Here is a 19,724-nt window from a genome sequence, read left to right as displayed (position 1 = left end):
CTAAAGGGGCCTAACATCTAGGTCATCGCTCCCTGATGGTACGAGATGAGACAAAATTAATTATTTTAAAATTCACCCACGGGCTAGGATAAAAAAAAAAATTATGATGAAAATTATTATGAATTTAAAATAATCAGTGGATCTTTCTTGCAATGCCTTATTTTCCTATAAAACTACTTAAAAATTAATTGAAACATAATAAAACTGAATAAGGCACTGCCTTTGAAGTGAACTTGTGTTTTTCATTCACCTTAAAAACTCAAACCATATTAAAACATACAAAAAAAAAAAAAAAAGTAGCTAAAAGCACAGTCAAAAGAATAAAAGCGTACTTAATAATAAAAGAAAGCATATAAAATAAAGATAAAACTTCACTTTCAAACATGATAAAACAAGCCACTAACCCTCATAAAACAGAGGACAAGGTCTACTGACTTGTGACTTAAAATGAGGTAGACAGTATTCAGAAGTTTCCGACTATGGCACAGAGCAGCCAGGTCCACACACTCCATAAGAACGTGTACTATGATCAGATGACTGCCGCAAGTACACGGGGAGGGGGTCTTCTCCCTTTCATGCGTAGGAGCGAGCAGCTATATCACGGCCGATCTGAAGAATACATAATACCACTGCTCCTCTCAGCTTATCTGAAACATCAAGTGTCTCAGCTCAGAACCAATATCTCTAACTGGAACCTTATAAGGCATTAGGGGCATTGTGACCCCCTCCATGGCAGCCCTATCAGCTAACTTGTTTCCCGCCATACCCACGTGGCTTGGAAGCCACAGAAACATAATTCTGGTGCTACGCTCCACAACCCGATCAGCAGGTCCTGGATCTGCTGCAACAGAGGGTGCCGCTGGTTAACATATACTGATACACTGTACCGAGCTCAAGGAGTCAGTACACAGCAAAAAGCGCCAAAGTTCACTGGACAGTGCATACTGCAGACTTTCAAGAATAGCACACAGCTCTGCCGTGTACACGTTACAGCTTTCAGGGAGAGGAAAAAGAAACCACTTAATGTCGACAATGAACACACAGCCTAATTCCGCTTCTGTTCTCGAACCATTCGTAAAATATCTACTCAATCTGGATACCGGCCAACAACAGAAATTAACAGCCTTCAATAAATGAAGGGATCCATGTTCGCCTTTGAGCCGGTATGCAGATCCAAGATGATTTCAGGTAGTTTCATTAATCAAGCAGGTACCTACTTTGTCATCTAAAAAGAGAAGGAACTGAAGGAATATGAAACCATCTGTAACTGCTATCCAAGCGTATACCAACCAGCTGCACTGCTCATTGATAAGCAGCATACAACCGATGGTTTTCATTGTGGAATATGCAGGGATAGCTTGACTGAAGTGGTATCTTCTGCCACATAGGAGAACAGTGCTTGCTAGCACCTCAGGTGTAAAGGTGGCACACCAGATTCAGCGAGCAGGCTAGCAATGGGACTTGTACAGAAAGCTCCGGTTGCCAAGCTAGCTCCGCTGTGGTGGACGCTATTAAGTTTATCGAGTATGTCTTTCCTTGCTGGTCCATATGCTGCACTACCGTAGTCTAATCTGAATGAAATATGCACCCTATAAAAGCATAGGAGTGTGTGATCAGCTCCCAATGTAGTGCCACTAAGAAACGTCAAAATATTGAGTTTCTTAGTGCATTTGACTTTTGATTCACGTGTAGCTCCAACAATAATTTACAATTGAAAAGGAGACCAAGAAATTGGTATGTGTCTACCACATGCAGAGCAACCCGCCCTAAATAAAGTAGAAGAATGAAGAGTGCACATCCAGCAGAAATGAACAAAAGAGGGCTTATCAGTTGAAAACTGAAAGCCATGTTTTAAGGCCCACTGTTCCTTTCTGCTAATAGCTTGCTGTAACTGTCACTCTGCCATATTTTGTGAACTGTAATGCAGAGCAAAATCATTCACATATAGCAACGGTATTACTGCTGAACCTGCAGCAGCGACAATATTGTTCATATCTATCACAAACAAAGTGACATTGAGAAATGATCCCTGTGGGACTCAATTCTCCTGAACATGGTAATGCAAATATGCCCTCCCAACTTGGACACGGAATAGACAGAGGGATAAAAAATTTGCAATTAAACCCGGCAAGTTACCTCGGAATTTACACTGATATGCCATATCGTTATATGGCGTCATATGCCTTGTCCGAATCGAAGAAAAAACAAACACCAAATGCCGTTTTCAGAGAAAAGCAGCCCGAATAAAACTCTCCAGGCATATCATGTGGTCAGTGGTGGAGCAAGAATTTTGAAAACCACACTGGTAGTAGACAAAAGTCATCTTTTCTCAAAACACTGCACAAGTTGTCGATTAACCATCATCTCAAACAGTTTTCACAGAGTTGGTGAGACAAATAGGTCTGTAACTTCATGCATGTTTAGGATCTTTGTCAGGCTTGACAAGAAAAATTACTATCCCCTATTGCCACTGAGATGGAATCTCGACCTCTAAACAGATTCGGTTGAAAATCCCTAAAAGATAGAATAAGCTAACATCGCTGAGGTGTTTTAATATCTGGTTGTGGAACTTCTCTAGTCTGGAAGCCGTGCCCTTGCAAAGCGCAAAGATGGTTCTAAGTTTCCACTCCGTAAAGGGCACGTTATAATCCTCTGGAAAGTGAGTAGCAAACTTTAGATGGAGTTCTGCCCCCTGCTTCAGTACAAGGAAATCAGAATGGTAATTCCCAAAACCAGATAAACATGCAAAGTGATTTGCTAGATGATTCGCAACTGTGGGTGGATCGGCGACTATACTACCTGCGATACCTCCAAGATGACTGTTAGAATTTTGACTGTTGCTGGTTCATCCTCGAAAATAAAAACATTTCTTTTTGATAAGATGAAAGTAAGAAATGTACTTCAATATGACTTTTTAAGGTGAATTTATCAGCCCATATTCATATATGCAAATAGGGGTTTGGGGACTTTTTGCACAGTGGAGGTTACCTCATTGTGTTGGTTTTTTATGTAAAAATTTGCAGTGACCTTTGAAATACTGTATTCATATTTTTAAAAAAAGGGTAAAATCAGTTAAAGAAGATTTACTACATTGAAAAGTGGGCAGCTACAAGAGAGATCATGAATATGCTAATATACATTAAGTTCTGAGCAGTTCACATTGAGGTATATGCTCATGGTGATCATATTAATCAGGAACCAGGCGTGGTTTCTCCATAGGGGATGCAGCCCCTCCCAGCGTTTGACGAAGGCAAACAAAAATATAATTGCATATCCGAAATGATTACTTCCTTTGAAGTATTTAAACTAGTGTAACTCATTCTAAATCTGTCAGGGCTAGAGCAGCTGAGTGCAGTGGCACTCCAAAGAGTATGCAACACACTAGCAAGCAGCAAGGCTGGATTCCCACTGTTTGGGTTGTGCCCTACCCGCGTGCTCTGCAGTTCACTCTGTGCATGGAGGAAGTTGAAAGGCAATCGGGCAAGTCAGCGTGCCAGCCGGACCACAGCCTGACCAGCCCCCAGCCATGTGGTTGCAGTATTCTCGAAGAGCAAGTAGTGTGTCGTGTTGGTTGCGCCTTCTAACAATCGGTATTTATAAAGTGCCAATTATTTTAAACTGTACAGTGTACATTTACCAATTTCAATGCCTCAAGGAGACAGTTAATTGTAGTTAAATTTTATGAATAGACACGGAAAAGAATAGTGTTAGGTATTTAAAAGGCTTTTCATTTTCACAATTAACGCTCGCTGAGAAGAATGAGGTGAAGAATGCCAGTCATCCTACACCTGATTTGTCTATGTGCCAACCATCGTCAAGTAGACAAACTTACATGACAGAAGTTTAATTTTTCAGTGTATAATAAGGGGAAGTGGTTAACTGGTTGCGACAAGAGAAATGCTCTGTTTTGCTTTCCGTGTTTGGTTGTTTGGAAGTGATACAAAAACCACAGAGTGGTGGATTTGAAGCATTTAGGTGAAAAGGCTAAAAAACATGAACAATCAGCTAAACACCTCAAGAACGAGGTTAACTTAGCTATGCTAGGAACAGTAAATATTGCTATATAACTAAGTGAGGCCTAAGACAAGAAACAAATATGAGAAAATGCATAGAAACCAAGAAATACTCTCAAAAGTAATCGACTGTGTACCAGAAGGTACACCCGCCCCATTCATTCAAATGAAGTGCCTTGGAGAATGCCATCTGATATGCGAAGTTTGCAACAACTAATACAAGAAGTTTGGACTTTTCTCTACAGATATCTCTACTAAAAATGGATGTTATGCCCTCTGGTGTGAGGAGGGACTATTAAAATTACAAAGTAACCTTTTTATTTTAAGGTTTCCAAAACTGAATTGATTACTCTTTGTTTTTGGCATGTTAAAGTTTACAACACTTCTATCTCTGCCCGCTAACTTCTAATGTTGACCCAGAAAATTTTATAGATTTATTTTTCAGCCAATAAGCTCTGTATTGTATCTATTTAATTACCCAATGAAAATCGGGGTGTGTCGGGCCTCAGCCCAGAGCTTTCTAGAACCTTCCTCTCGGGTATATAAGCTGGCACATTTTTCGAGGCAAGTTGTCTCACTGATCGTTCCAGTCACCAGAGTGTGTGTTAACAAAGGAGGCGGATAGTCTTTGAAAGCTAGCTCAAGGGGAAGGTTTCTGATCTTTAACTATGTAACTTTAATTTTCTGAAATGTAAATTTCAAACAAATCAAAAGAACTTAGCCGAAATCAGGGCATAGAGAGCACGATACCCTCTCGTGTTCCCTATCAACTTGATTTTGAGGTGGCTATTATTTTGTTAACTTTTTCAGTTTGTGATCCTTGTAATTTAAATATACTCTCCATCTAGTCATCTCAGTAGTATAGGCTTAGCCTCTGTAACTTCCTGCCATAAGCCTAAATAGGGTTTTAAACTTTCATTTTGAATTTCAAGGAGTGCAAGTGTCCGCTTTCTCACCGTTTCGATTTTTGGGCTAGTTATCTAACCTTTTGCTTTTTCACAAAGGCCCGGTAGAATGGGTGTTCGATACCCCTGTGAAATTCTGTGTCCTTCCTTTTATGTAAAGATGTAGAAAGTTGAACATAGAAGACAGTGAATACTGTTTGAGTTTGTAAAATGTAGGTTATGCCTTTGATAGGCCTGAAAAGTGTGAAATTTTGGGAAATAGATTTCTAAGTGTAATTGGATAGAGCAATAATACTCTTCACGCTCTTTATGTTGATGTAAAAGAACATAGGAGACTTGTCTCCTTCACTGTTTGTTAATGGGAGCAGTTGTGCTCATGTAACATTGGTAATTAGGGAGCTGCAAGCTCAAGTTCGCTAATTTGTCAGTTAATTGTTCTGATTTTCTAAACATTGTCACCTAACTTGTAAGCAAATTTTGGCACCTGAAATTGTAAAGCCTAACTTTGAAAAAAAAAACTAAAAGATAGCCGAGAAAGAAATATAGCTATAATTTTAAAGTTTTAAATTTATCTTCTGATGACTGTATATCGACCCATTCATGCCCGCACCTTCTTTCACCTCTGTCCACCACGGTATCACCGTAACGAGTGGTAGCAGAGCGTGCTCGAACAGGTCTGGATCAAGCCCCTTTTGACGGCTGCTTATAGAAATCGAATCCGAACTCTCAAAATTTTCTTGGTTGCTGGAAATTTTCAAAATTCATTAGATTTTCCATCAATATGTCTGATCCTCGTGATATTTTTGCACCCGCGTACCTGCGCAAGGAGGAATTGATTTATGAGCTTCTAATTAGGAAGGTCCAATCTGGCAGTACGGTTGTGGCAGATGTTGCCAAACTTAGATTCTGTCCACTATCACAGATAATACCACCGAGCTAGCTTCTGTAGTTAGTTTCTTTAAAGTAAGTGACCCTTCGGCTAATCAACTTAAAAGAGTTCAAGCTAGACTGTTTCATTTTTATAATAGGGCTAGGGAGCTACCATCTCTAAAACTAAAGGATGATCATGCGAAGGAGGCTAGTAACTTTGTCGAACATCTGTTGGATATGTCTAATGAAACTCCACAGCCCGTTTCTAGTCATTCGACAGGGTCAGGAACAGAATGAATGAAGCCCCCATCCAGCGGCGAGGATAGAAATTATGCCCACTGCCGAAGCCTGTCACACTCCTCTGGGGCAATGATTAGTGAATGACAGATGAAATGAAATGATATTGGAGAGTGTTGCTGGAATGAAGGATGAGAGGGAAAACCGGAGTACCCAGAGAAAAACCTGTTCCGCCTCCGCTTTGTCCAGTACAAATCTCACATGGAGTGGCCAGGATTTGAACCACGGAACCCAGCGGTGAGAGGCCGGCACGCTGCCGCCTGAGCTACGAAGACACCGGATATGTCTAATAGGGTTAGTCAATTGTTGCCTGGGGCCGCTAGTGCTAAAATTGACCCTGTTCAAACTGTAAACTTGGCTGCGGAAGAGGACTCTAGTAGGGCTATTGAGAGTAGGAAATCAGTGGCTACTCAAGAAACATCTGCCCCATCGGAACAAGTGTCTGATCACCTAAGACAACTTCCAACTTTCTTTATGAATAACGCAGTGTTTCAACCTTCTCAACCTCCAATGCCATCCCCTTTTATGTCACCTGGTTTTAGCAGTTTTCCCCACCCCTTTGCTACGTTGCTTAAAGGAATATCCAAATTTTCAATTAATTCAAGGAATGAGGTTATTTCATTTCTAAGATTCTTAGTCTAATTTCAAGACCATGCCTTGGTATTTGCTCTCTCTCATTCTCAAATACTTGAAAGTATTTACCCCTATTCTGTAGGCATCCTCTCGGACAACATAGTAAAAGCAATAGCTGATAGATCTTCGATAGAAGACTTCCATGCCCACCTCTTGGCTAACTTAATTCCGGCTAGAGCTATGTCGTCTTTAATACAAAAGTACTACTTCAGAGTACAGAGGTTGGACGAGAATCCTGCCGACTTTATTCAAGATATAAAATTTTATACTAGGGTATTCGCTCTCCATTTTCCAGATGAGCAAATTGTACAAACCATAGTAGAAGGAATCTCTCCGCCCTATAGGTCGTACTTATGTTTTGCCGCTCGACCACAATCTTTCTCGGAACTCGAGGCAATGGCAGTGTCAGCGGAAGGAGTGAGGTATGCCGACACTTTACGAGTCACCAGGGAGCCCCCTCCGTCATCTAATAGTTCTCGGCCAACACCTCGCCGAACCTTCCCCGCACGCAAGTGTTATGCGTGGGGATCGACTGAACACCTTTGAAATAAGTGTCCCTTGGTAAAATCTAGCGGAACTAGAAACGGAGCAGGTCCGTCCCAAGGTTGTTTCAAGTGAGGATCGTTTTCCCATTTAGCCAAGAATTGCACTTCTCTTAACAGCACACCGTCCTGCTCAACTTCTGGTGCTGCCTCCACTAACCCAGCAAAATAGGAAGTGACTAGTGTCATCGGCTGAGTCACCATGTTCACCTTCCTGAGGCTCAGCCCCCGTTAAATCAGGCAACGAAACCTCTAAAGAAGAGACTTCCTCTAAATTACTATTTCAGGGCCCTAGGAATGCCTTAAAATTGCTTCCAGGACCGCACAATTCATGCCATCTCTGAAAATTGTAGTGAGTAACGAACCTATCACGGCGTTGCTAGATTCGGGGAGCATTAGCTCCATTATTTCCAAGGAGTGGTACCATAAACTGAAAACATGCTGTAAATTTCCGGACTATTGTTTGTCTTCTATTGAATGTGTTTCAGCAAACTCGTCACAGTAGAACTTTTTGGCTTCATTTTTCTTAAAGTTCGAATCTCAAAATTTTCTTGGAAAATTAAGTTATTTGTGGCTAAACAGTTGTCTTGCCCTGTAATATTGCGGGCTGATTTCTTGTCTCATACCGGTCTGGTGTTCGATCTTCAGAGCAAGTCGTGCACTTTCAAGTTTGTTAGTAACCTTAAAACTCCTCTTTTGAAATGTAATTCTGTTTCATTGTCATCTATTTCACCTACCCAGAGTGAGATGTCGTTAGATCTTAGGCACCTACCTGAGGATCAGGCTAAAGGTATTAGAAAGTTGTGTCAGTCTTTTCCTGGCGTATTTTCGGAAACCCTTGGCGTCGCTGATCTTATTGAATATAAGATTGAGCTAACCGATTCTATTCCAGTTAGGTTTCCTCCTTATAGGTTATCTCCACCTAAAATGAAGGCTCTTAAGGAAGTCACTGATCAGATGTTAAGAGATGGTATTATTCGACCTTCAAAGTCGGCGTATTCATCGCACATTTTTCTCGTACCAAAACCCCAAGGTGGTTTCAGGCCTATCATTGATTACAGGGTGTTGAAACGTATGGTCGTGTTACAATCTGTGTCCCTTCCTGATCTTCAATCTTGTTTTTCATGGTTTTGCAAGGCTAAGTTCTTAACCATCTTAGATCTTAACCAGGTATATAATCAAATACCTCTGGCAGAAGAATCCAAACATCTAACGGCTTTTGCCACGGATTGGCATTTGTATGAATACAACCGTGTGCCTTTCGGGCTCCCCATGGATACAGCTGTCGTTACTAGACTGCTGGATAGAGACTTCTCCGACATCAAATTTGAATATCTTTATAATTACCTCGACGATGTTGTGGTGTTTTCCGAGACCTTCGAAGAGCACTTAGATCATCTGAAGGAAGTCCTAAATCGCCATATTTCCCCCTGACCGACTACCGCTGGATAAAGGGAAATAAGTCAATCACTGAAATGCAACCATTTCTTCGTGAGATCCTGATATTTGTAACCTATTTGTACAACACCCAAGCACTTATTCCTGCTAATTCGAGAACATTACTGAATGTGTGTAACAGCCACCTACGTGCAGCCGGCTTGACAGTATACTTTCTGGCCATTTGGTCCACCACGTCAACTCCATACTTAGTTCCGTTGTAACATGTTATGGTGTCGGGTTTCTTCTTTCTGTCCGTTCCCACCTGCACACCTGGATGAACTAAGCATATCTACATTCTTACAGAACTTGCCTTGATAAATACTCGAAAGCTAGATAAGGAAGTACGTTCAAGATGTATTTTGATTCTTTATCTATGACCGTCCAAAATTTCTGCCCATATGTCGGACTTGGATGCCATAAATTGCAAAATGCAATAGAGAGTTTTGCTGGAGAACAGTTGCTCATGAATTGTAATCCAAGCTCCAGGTTTATAGCAAATCTGACAATTTGAAATAAACCTTTCCCATACTTCTGATATCAGGGCAAACTTATTGGTATTAAGTTTCTCTGACAATGAGGAACTGAAATCGAATCTCAAGAATCTTAAAATTTCTATAAAATGATCTTGGGACATAGCATTCTTATACAATTCAAGTCCCCACTTTTTGGACCAGAGTGATTTCAAATCCAGGGTTCTCTGACAAGTTGACCTCACAAGCATACTATATGCCTAGAAATGCATCAAGTTCATCCATAGTCACAGACCAGTTCTTACAATGCAGCTGCCTTTCAGCCTGTGTTTCCAGACATTTCTGTATGCGTTTGAGAATAAATTCAGCCATGGGGAGTCTATAAATGCGTTTGAAAATAAATTCAGCCGTGAGGAGTCTATAAGTGCTTGTGACGCACCCATCAACAATATTTTGTTTTCCATGTGGTGCTGGACCTGACTTGTCCCCAGAGTCATCTTCACTTAGTTCCTGGAGAAAAACGATTATATCATCTAGTCTCAAATACCTTCTGTGCTCCATATTTGAGGAATTATTTGTAAAACCACCACAACAAACAGCTCAATAAACAAACTACAACAAATTGTTTATAATACAAGTTTCACAACCCCCTTACTGAAAATGGCGGGTTTTTTTTTTTTTTTTTTTTTGCTATTGGCTTTACATCGCACTGACACAGATAGCTCTTATGGCGACAATGGGACAAGAAAGGGCTAGGACTGGGAAGGAAGCGGCCGTGGCCTTAATTAAGGTTCAGCCCCAGCATCTACCTGGTGTGAAACTGGGAAAACCATCTTCAGGGCTGCCGACAGTGGGATTCGAACCCACTATCTCCTGAATACTGGATACTGGCCGCACTTAAGCGACTGCAGCTATCGAGATAGGTAAGGGTTTGTTCTAACCTTGACTCACGCTGGTGGAGTGGCGAGGGGGTAAATTGGTAAAGGTAGCAGATGGAGTGGGGAAGAAGCTAGCAGTCTGCATCACGCATAGGAAGGAAGAAAGGAGGGAAGAAAAGAGAGGGGAAGGGAAAGATAAGATGTAATGCTCGGTGCGAATGCACAAGCTTATCGTTCATTTCGCATAGTCGCTTCCCAGCCCCAGTAGGCAGTGTACAGTTTGTTCTGTACAAGTGATTTACCATGCGAGCCCCATAGATAAAGAAGAACTTGTAGCAAGATACAGGCAGCTTTCCCGGTCGTTCGCAACACCCTGAACAGAGTCCAAAGGTCACTACTACACTGTTGTGAACCGTGCATCGAAGTAGGAGGGAGGGCGGAGGGTGCCGGCATATGGAACATTACTGTAATCAAACCATTCCTCATACTGTTTCCTTCGTTCAGCATTTCATTCCATTTACAATGTTGCGAGTGAAGGAATACACACTCGTGGGGCAGTAGCGTTGCATCTTCAAGCATGTAAAGTAACAAAGAATGTTATTGCGACAAACCGATGAGACTGGAAATGATCTGGTGCATTTCTGGACTGATAAGTGTGTCTTACTTACAATATGTTCTTGTACCATGTGTGCACAGTTACATCTGTTTAATAAATGAACTGTGGATATTGACTGTAAAAGACCAGGACAATCCTGTGCAAGTCGAACGAGGAAACTTGTGCATACGCGCGGAGCATTATCTTGTCTCCATCGTACATACCACTTCCCTCCTTTTCTCTGAAGCACGGCAGCGGTTTGTGTTCTGGCATAGCAAATATGGCAAATTCATCAATTTCAAACACACACCCAGAAGTAACAAATTACCCTAATTTTCTCAAAAAAAAAAAACATTTCGCTGCCAATCCGATTGCATCATCGTTCTTAACATAACATGAAGAGCTTCCCTGACCTATCAAGTTATTTAATTCTAATCCTTTTCTTACATTACTTCTACAGTTTAACAGTAACAAATTTATGCCATTGACTTCCCTCCCTGTACTCTCGTCACTGCTCCCTGGTCGAACCTTTTCCCCCTGAATTTACCTCCCTATAACTCTTCTAAACGGTAAAAATTCAGAACAACTTACATTTTTCAGTGCACGCAACTAGGCGTGATTGCAATGTCATTTGTTTCTCTCTCGCTCGAGTAGGGCTTGATCGTGCAGTGGACAGAGCTGCCAACTGTTCATATAAAGAACTAGTCCTAGTGCAGTGGCACTACTTTTGAATTTACGAATCTCGTGACAAAGCCGTTGTCTCATGACAAAGCCACTGGTCCGGATGAAGCAAAGGGGGTCTGGGGTCGTTTTTTTTTTTTTTTTTTTTTTCCTAGGGGCTTTACGTCGCACCGACACAGATAGGTCTTATGGCGACAATAGGATGGGAAAGGCCTAGGAGTTGGAAGGAAGCGGCCGTGGCCTTAATTAAGGTACAGCCCCAGCATTTGCCTGGTGTGAACATGGAAAACCATCTTCAGGGCTGCCGATAGTGGGATTCGAACCTACTATCTCCCGGATGCAAGCTCACAGCCGCGCGCCTCTACGCGCACGGCCAACTCGCCCGGTGGTCTGGGGTCGTAAGCCCCCAGGTTAGACGCCACAAAGCGGCCCTAGGCCTCTAGTATCCCGTGTGACTCCTCCATTGGTCTGGATTGGTTAGGGTAGGCTAGTGACAAAGCCATTGGTCTGGATCAATCAAAGGGGGACTGGGGGCGTAAGCCCCCAGGTTAGAAGCCGCGAAGCGGCTCTAGGCCTCTAGTATCCTGTGAGACACCTCCATTGGTCTGGGCAGTTGTGTATTTCTTGTGCGCAGGTTGGTAACGGAATTCATTTTTCTTCATTGCTGGAAGTGACTTCATATCCCGTTGTCTCTCACCCAATGGAAATGCTGGTACATAGTTAGACGCATTGTAAGTTCTATTAGGTTATAAAACCAAAATTACTTCTGTGGGATGGCGGGTGGTTTCTTAACTGTCGCAGTGAACACATCTCTGCTCTACAAGGTACTCCACTTAAGATTTCCAACATATTACATCCTTATCATGCTATAAAAGTAATGTAAGTCTTAAAGAATTTCTACCTTTCTAAACAAATCCCATGACTTATACATATCTATGTGGTTTAAGTGAAGGCCATTTGAACGCAGATCCCTATCTCCTACCTACCCTTTAGGATCAGTTCATAACTGACAGGCCAGTAACCTCAATGTGCAGTGGTTTCTTACGCCCCCCTTTCAGAAAAGGGAACACACGTTTACACGATGAAACACATTATCAAAGCTAAGTCTTACCAATACTTCAAACATTTCTGACTTGCTAAGATTTGCAATCCAAGAATGACATCTATCGAATGAAATCCGTAGGCCTATTTCAACTACAATAAATTGGGTTGTGAAGTTTACGGCAGTAGGTAAAGAGTGAATGGTAAATGTTGAGTTACATTACGCATATGGTTGCAGGTCACTGAAAGTTCTGTTCCCAATCAAATCAGTTTCAGATTTCTGTATGGTAAGTAAACAACAATGGAGCTATGCATAGCACTTGTGTACAAATGCATTGTTCTCGAAATTCTGAAAGGTGTTTGGAATCATATGGTGCTAATTAATAACAGCACTTTTTTAAATATATAATGATATTTATCATGAGAGAGTAAATTGAGAGGAATCTTAGCTTTATCTCCCTATAATTTACTTCCTTTCCATAGTTTTTCTCAGGATAAGAGGAGTGATGCAATGAAGATTGGTTCTCGAACAACTGCTAACAACACGTTATATAAAAGAACATTTCAAAAATCAGTAACACATGGTTAGCTTTACCAAATTATTATACACTCTTTCATACAACCATAGAACACTGAATATGTAAAAACCAGAAATTAACAAACCTTCTTCAGCAGCTGTATAAATTGTCCCTGGAAGTTTTGGATGAGGTTCAGCAGTCTTCGCAGCAATTATTACATTGGCACCATCACGGGCTGCTTTTAAAGCTATAGCTTTACCAATACCACGGCTTGCACCAGTAATGAATAGAGTACGGCCAGCTAAGTATCTAAAAGCACAAGAAAAAGTAATTCCATCAGAATTATGTCAATTAATTTAAATGGTTACTATACGCTAATAATTATAACTACTTTTATGTTTCTAAAATGCTTAATACACAACAGGGAAATTTGAGAACTATTCCTTTATATTACTGCAAGGAATCACACAAGTATCAGTAACTGCACAGTCTATCATACATTCAGTTTTACTTTTAACGTATTACCACAAAATTTATATTCGATACTCAGCACTCACCCTGTATTCTGAATCATCTTTTACAACTTTAATCCTGCACAAACTTAAAGACTTAGCCTATAACCAATCTTAACATTCACTATGCAGCCCACACGATAACTGTAACTGGCATTCAATAAACTTTCAATAAAGATTCGGAAGAATTTTCACAATATTAACGCAGATCCCTTGACGGACTAATGGTGCCTCTAATGTGCACATCAACTATACGTATCGGGTATTAACATATTTTCATGCAAGTAGGTTAAAATATCGTGCACTCTTAAATATCACGGCAAACAATGACAAAATGCGAGTCTCGTTAAGCGCGCACAATTATTCTCGGTTTTATTAATAAACTTCTCTCAATTCGCAGCAAACAACTACACTTCATGCTATAGCGATTCAGTGCCACCTCGATTCCTGAGCGATCCGGACCTAAGAGGAGAAGTTCTCTTTGGAATGAACATTACGATAACAGACAAGCACAAGTACAAAGGTCAACTAAATACGAAACACATTGGTCAGTGTAAATAATTACGTAATTAAATAATTACAAAGATAAAACGGTGCGATACAGGAAGCAAAAGTCACAATCATCATGACTTAGCTCAACAAAGACAGTGGGAGTGGCACACTTCAACCATTATTAATACGTAACATGATAAAAGTGAACGAATATGCTTTAGACGGAATTAAAACAATTCTCTGTGGTATATTCCAGTAGTGACTTTCTTCCATTCAATGAAATTGTAACCGACACAAACTTTAACAATTATTGCACTCCGTAAAAAAGCGCTACATCCAGTCACTGGTTTGCGAGTGAGATCAATCTATATCTATATATCTATATCTATATATATATAAAATAAGAGTTTTGTCTGTACATCTATATATATAAAATAAGAGTTTTGTCTGCACATTGCTCAGAATTTGAAAAGAATGGTACCGGTATTTCTGTATCGGTCAAGTCCACAGTAACAAGGAAATGCATTTTTTACTTTTCCGTAATTTCTGTCTGTCTGTCTGTCTGTATGTATGTATGTATATATGTATGTATGTACACGCATCACGAGAAAACGGCTGAAGAGAATTGAACGAAAATCGGAATGTAAAGTCGGATGATGAACAGCTACAATCTAGGCTATACATTATTTTAATCACGCTGAGTGAAATGGTAGTTTAGGGAAGGCCTGAAATTTAATTCTCAAATATTTATGTTATTAGTGGTCGTTTCTTGGTGAAAATCGCTAGACAAAGATGGGAAATAAGTCGCTACAATATAGGCTATACACGCTGAGAAATATGGTACTTTAGGGGAAGGCCTAAAATTTAATTGTCATATATTTATGTTATTAGTGGTCGTATCTTCACGAAAATTGGTATGCAAAGTCGGGGAATAGGTCGCTATAATCTAGGCTATCAATAATGTTATTCACACTGAGTGAAATGGTAGTTTAGGGGAAGGCCTGAAATGTAATCTATATATATAAAATAAGAGTTTTGTCTGTACATTGCTCAGAATTTGAAAAGAATGGTATTTATGTATCGGTCATGTCCACAGTAACAAGGAAATGCACTTTTTACTTTTCCGTAATTTCTGTCTGTCTGTATGTATGTATGTATGTATGTATGTATGTATGTATGTATGTATGTATGTATGTATGTATGTATGTATGTATGTATGTATGTATGTACACGCATCACTAGAAAACGACCAAAGAGAATTTAATGGAAATCGGTATGCAAAGTCGGAGAATAAGTCGCTACAATCTAGGTCATAAATAATTTTATTCACGCTGATAGAAATTGTAGCTTAGGGGAAGGCCTAAAATTTAATTTTCAAATATTTTTTTAGTAGTCCTATCTTCATAAAAATTGGTATGCAAAGTCGAGGAATACGTCGCTACAATCAAGCCTATGAATAATATTATTTCACGCTGAGTAAAATAGCAGTTTAGGGGAAGGCCAAAAATTTAATTTTTAAATATTTACATTATTAGTGGTCATATTTCATTGAAAATTGGTATACAAAATCGGAGAATGAGCCACTACAATTTAAGCTATAAGTCATTTTATTTACGCTGAGTGAAATGGTAGTTTAGAGGAAGACCTAAATGTAATTCTCAAATATTTATGTTATTAGTTGTCGTATCGATGAATACTACATAACCAAAGGTATAGAGAATTAAATTTCCGACCATTTATGTCTTATACATTTTTACCGTACCGGCTATGATAACACAGATTGAATTTGTATTTTTGTGTCTAAGTCAATATCAACGCCGAGCCACGAGAAAATGGATAAACAGAATTTAATGAAAATCACTATATAGAGTCGGAAAATAAGAAACAACAGTCTAAGCTATAAGCAATTTTATTCATCCTGGATGAAATTGTAGTTTAGGGGAAGGTGCCTAAAATATAATTTAAAAATTGGTCCTATCGAAAAGTACTATATAAAAAAGTTATAGAGAATACAATTTCTGATCATTTATCTTTTATTCAGTTTTACCGTACCGACTATGATAAGAGTGGTATTTCAGAGTCGGAAGAAAACTAAATGCGAAGGCCTAATAGAAAGTGCATAATATTGATCAACAATAAAATTACATTGACCATTGTTTATTGTGGTGTTCTTTGTCTCTTATGCTGCCTCTCAACTCTGATAGATGGGATTAATGCTGCGTACCGAGTATAACAGCCTGACTGAATACTGGCGGGAAATAGCCAGGGAGTTAGAAAACTTTCTTCTTTAGCATGCCATTCCTCTGGTTCATACATTTTCTGATACAGTTGGTACGTAGCACACCGGATCATCTGACGCGCTGTTTCGAAGGAGTAGTATGCATACTTAAGGCAGAGCCTCACTTAGTAGTAGTAGTAGTAGTAGCAGTAGTAGTAGTAGTAGTAGTATGGCCTGGTCTAGAATAACAATTTAGGCCTTTTCCAAATTATAGCACCACAATATTCAATAAATAACTTAAAATTCAACTCTGAAAAGAGCCGTTTCTTAAGAAAAGCTCCTTTCTCTTCACTTTTATTAAATTCTACATTCAATTTATTCCAAACTAGCAGTGAAGAGGGGGTTTCTCTTCTGGCTTGGAGGAAAAATTTGCCTTCAAGTCAGATAGATATTTCTGCCGCCAGTGTAGTGAATTGATATTCAGGCTCATTGGGTACTCCTAGGAAACAGAATGGTAATTGGGCATAGTTTTTTCCCTGGGAGTCTCCACTATTCGACCCTCTCCCCACCGAAGAAAGCCGAAGAGTGTTCACGGATCACGGCTCTCTGCGGTTTGGTCATTCCAGGTCTGGAATTTTGGACTGTTAGATAGGCAGCGTAGTCCTGTTCGTTAAAAGTGAGAAAATGTGTGGTGTTTCATTTCAACGAGTATTTCGTAATATGAAAGCATTGCTTTTAATCGTGCCATTCCTATTGACGTCATTGTATGTTCATTTCAGTTGGGAAAACCACTAAGACAGTCTTTCTGAGGATGTAAAAAGGCATTATAATGAAAACATCCCAACCTGATTGTGACTGATGGTATGAAATTGGATCTACCATTACAGTGAAAATTCCCTCAGTCTTCGTATGAGAAAAGATGTTTGGTGACCTCCTGCCGCGTTTCTAGGGTAACGTTAAGAGCTATAAAATTTAAGACAATCTTGCTCACAACGTGTACACTACCTAACCTAGAATTCTGTATAAAATGTAGAATTCCGTAGCGAAGCACGGGTACATCAGCTAGTATATATATAAAATAATATGTCCTGACTGACTGACTGACTGACTGACTGACTGACTGACTGACTGACTGACTGACTGACTGACTGACTGACTGACTGACTGACTGACTGACTGATTCATCATCGCCGAGCCAAAATTACTGGACATAAAGAAATGAAATTTTGGGGATACATTTATATTAGGGTGTAGGTGCTCACTAAGGAAGGGTTTTTTTATATTCCGTCGCTAAGAGGGTGAAAAGGGGGGTGAATTTTTAAAAGGAGGATATCTATATCTCACAAACTTAAAAGTTTACAGTGGTAAAAATAGGTACCGTATTTGGAATCTCCTTTAAAAATGGAAAATGGATTGAACACCTATTATGAGGAGACTTATATCTCAAAAACTGAAGATGTTACAGTCCTGATAATTGGTACTTGGAAGCTCTTTTAAAGAAACGGGTACTACTTGTTTTTAGAAAATTCACTTAATGGGGAGTGTGAAAGGAGTAAAAAATTGAAAACTTTTTATGGAGAAACTTATATCTCAAAACTGAAGGTTACAGACGTGGAAATTGGTATTTGGAATCTCCTTTAAAAATAAAGAAACACGCATTTTTTTGGTGGGGGAAATCAACTTAACGGGCGGAGGTGGAGTGAAAAAGGAGTTGAATTTTTTTCATGAGGATACTAATATCTCAAAAACTGAAGATGTTACAGACATTAAAATTCGTATTTGGAAGAAATACGTAACATTTTGTGTTTGGAAAATCCTCTTAAGGGGGGTGAATTAAATGAAAAAATGAGTTGAAATCTTTGTATAAGGATATTTACATCTCAAAAACTAAAGATGTTTCAGACGTGAAAATTAGTAATTGGAATCTCCTTTAAAATTAAAAAACACGCATTTTGGGGGAAATCAACTCTGGGACGGGGGCGGTGAAAAAGGAGTTTAATTCCTTTTTTATGATTATACATGTACCGGTATCTCAAAATTGAAGATGTTACAGTCGTGATAATTGGCATTTTGAAGCTCCTTTATAAATAAAGAAACAAGTATTTTTGGTTTTCGGAAAATTCACTTAAGGGGTGAGGGTGAAAGGAAGTGAAAAATTTTAATTATTTTTATGGAGAAACTTAGATCTCAAAAACTGAAGGTTACACACGTGAAAATGGGTATTTGGAATCTCCTTTAAAAATAAACACGCATTTTTGAAGGAGGGGGGGGGAATAAACTTGACGGCCTGGGGGTGAAAAAGGAGTTGAATTCTTTTTATGGGGATAGTTATATTTCAAAAACTGAAAATGTTAGAGGCATGAACAATTGTATTTGGAATCTTCTTTCAAAGTAAACACACACGTGTTCTTCTGTTTTCGGAAAATCCTCTTAAGGTGGGAGAATGAATTGAAAAATTAGTTGAATTCTTTGTGCTTATATCTCAAAAGATAAAGATGTTAAAGACGTGAAAATTAGTATTTGGAATCTCCTTTAAAAATAAAGAAACACGCACTTTTGGGGAGTGGGGTACCAACTTAACGGTTAGGGGTGGTGGGGTGAAAAAGGAGTTGAATTATTTTTATGAGGATACTTATATCTCAAAAACTGAAATTGTTATAGGAGTGAAAATTAGTATTTGGAATCTCCTTTAAAAATAAAGAAACACGCATTTGCTTTTTTCGGAAACTCGACGTAAGGTCTGTGGGGTTGAAAATAAGTAAATGAGGAGTTGAAATATGTTTATGAGGATACTTTATCTTAAAAACTGAAGCTGTTACAGACATGAAATATGGTATTTTGAATTTCCTTTCAAAATTATGAAACACGTATTTTTTTCGGAGTTCACTTAGCGGGAGAAGGGTGGACAGAAGTCAAGAAGTTGAATTATTCTTATGAGTATACATTTATCTCACAGACATACAGACATGAAAACTGGTATTTGGAATCCCGTTTAAAAATAATGCAACACGTATTCTTTTGTTTTCAGAAAATCCAGTTAAAGGGCTGAAAAGAATTGGAAAAGCGGGTGAATTTTTTAAATGAGTACTGGTATATGTACATTATATGTCAAAAACTGAACATGTTAGAGACAATAAACTTTGTATTTGGAAAGTCCTTTAAAAATACAGGAATATGTATCATTTTGTTTTCGGAGGAGGCACTCAACGGGGGGTGAAAAGAAGTGAAAAATAGTTGAATTATTTTTCATGTGGATACTTATATCTTAAAAACTGAAGATGTAACAAACGTGAAAATTGGTATTTGGAATATCCTTTAAAAATAAAGAAACCTGTATTTTTGTGTTCAGAAAATATACTTGGATGGGGAGGGGAAGGACTGATCAAGGGGTTGAATTCTTTTCGTGGGGATACTTATGTATATCTAAAAAACTGGATATGTTACAGATGTCGGAATAGGTATTTGGAATCTCCTTTAAAAATAAAAAACACATGCATTTATTTTTTCGGCTTGAGAGAAGACTGTTTCTCACATGTACAGTTCTATGTCGCATGGTCTTCTTAGCCCCAAAAGGTAATAACACAAACATGGTTTACAAAGAATTTCTGGGGTAAATGAA

At 39.1% G+C, this 19,724-nt stretch overlaps 1 protein-coding gene across 1 annotated transcript in view; it reads right to left on the bottom strand.

The window, feature by feature from the left end:
• The window catches only part of Hsdl2 (Hydroxysteroid dehydrogenase like 2), a 190,458-nt gene extending 176,577 nt beyond the window's left edge, over positions 1-13,881 (bottom strand). The window contains exons 1-2 of the mRNA XM_067142200.2: positions 13,441-13,881; positions 13,029-13,192 (exon numbers count right to left, since the gene is read on the bottom strand). Coding sequence (XP_066998301.2) covers positions 13,029-13,192; positions 13,441-13,457 — 181 coding nt within the window. The 5' untranslated portion in view covers positions 13,458-13,881. The remainder of the gene's footprint in view (positions 1-13,028; positions 13,193-13,440) is intronic.
• Between the last annotated feature and the right edge of the window lie 5,843 nt (positions 13,882-19,724).

The sequence above is a fragment of the Anabrus simplex genome, chromosome 2, assembly GCF_040414725.1.
Source record: "Anabrus simplex isolate iqAnaSimp1 chromosome 2, ASM4041472v1, whole genome shotgun sequence".
NCBI lineage: Eukaryota > Metazoa > Arthropoda > Insecta > Orthoptera > Tettigoniidae > Anabrus > Anabrus simplex.
The sequence above is the reverse complement of the archived record's forward strand: the minus strand, read 5'-3'. Positions and strand labels throughout refer to the sequence as shown.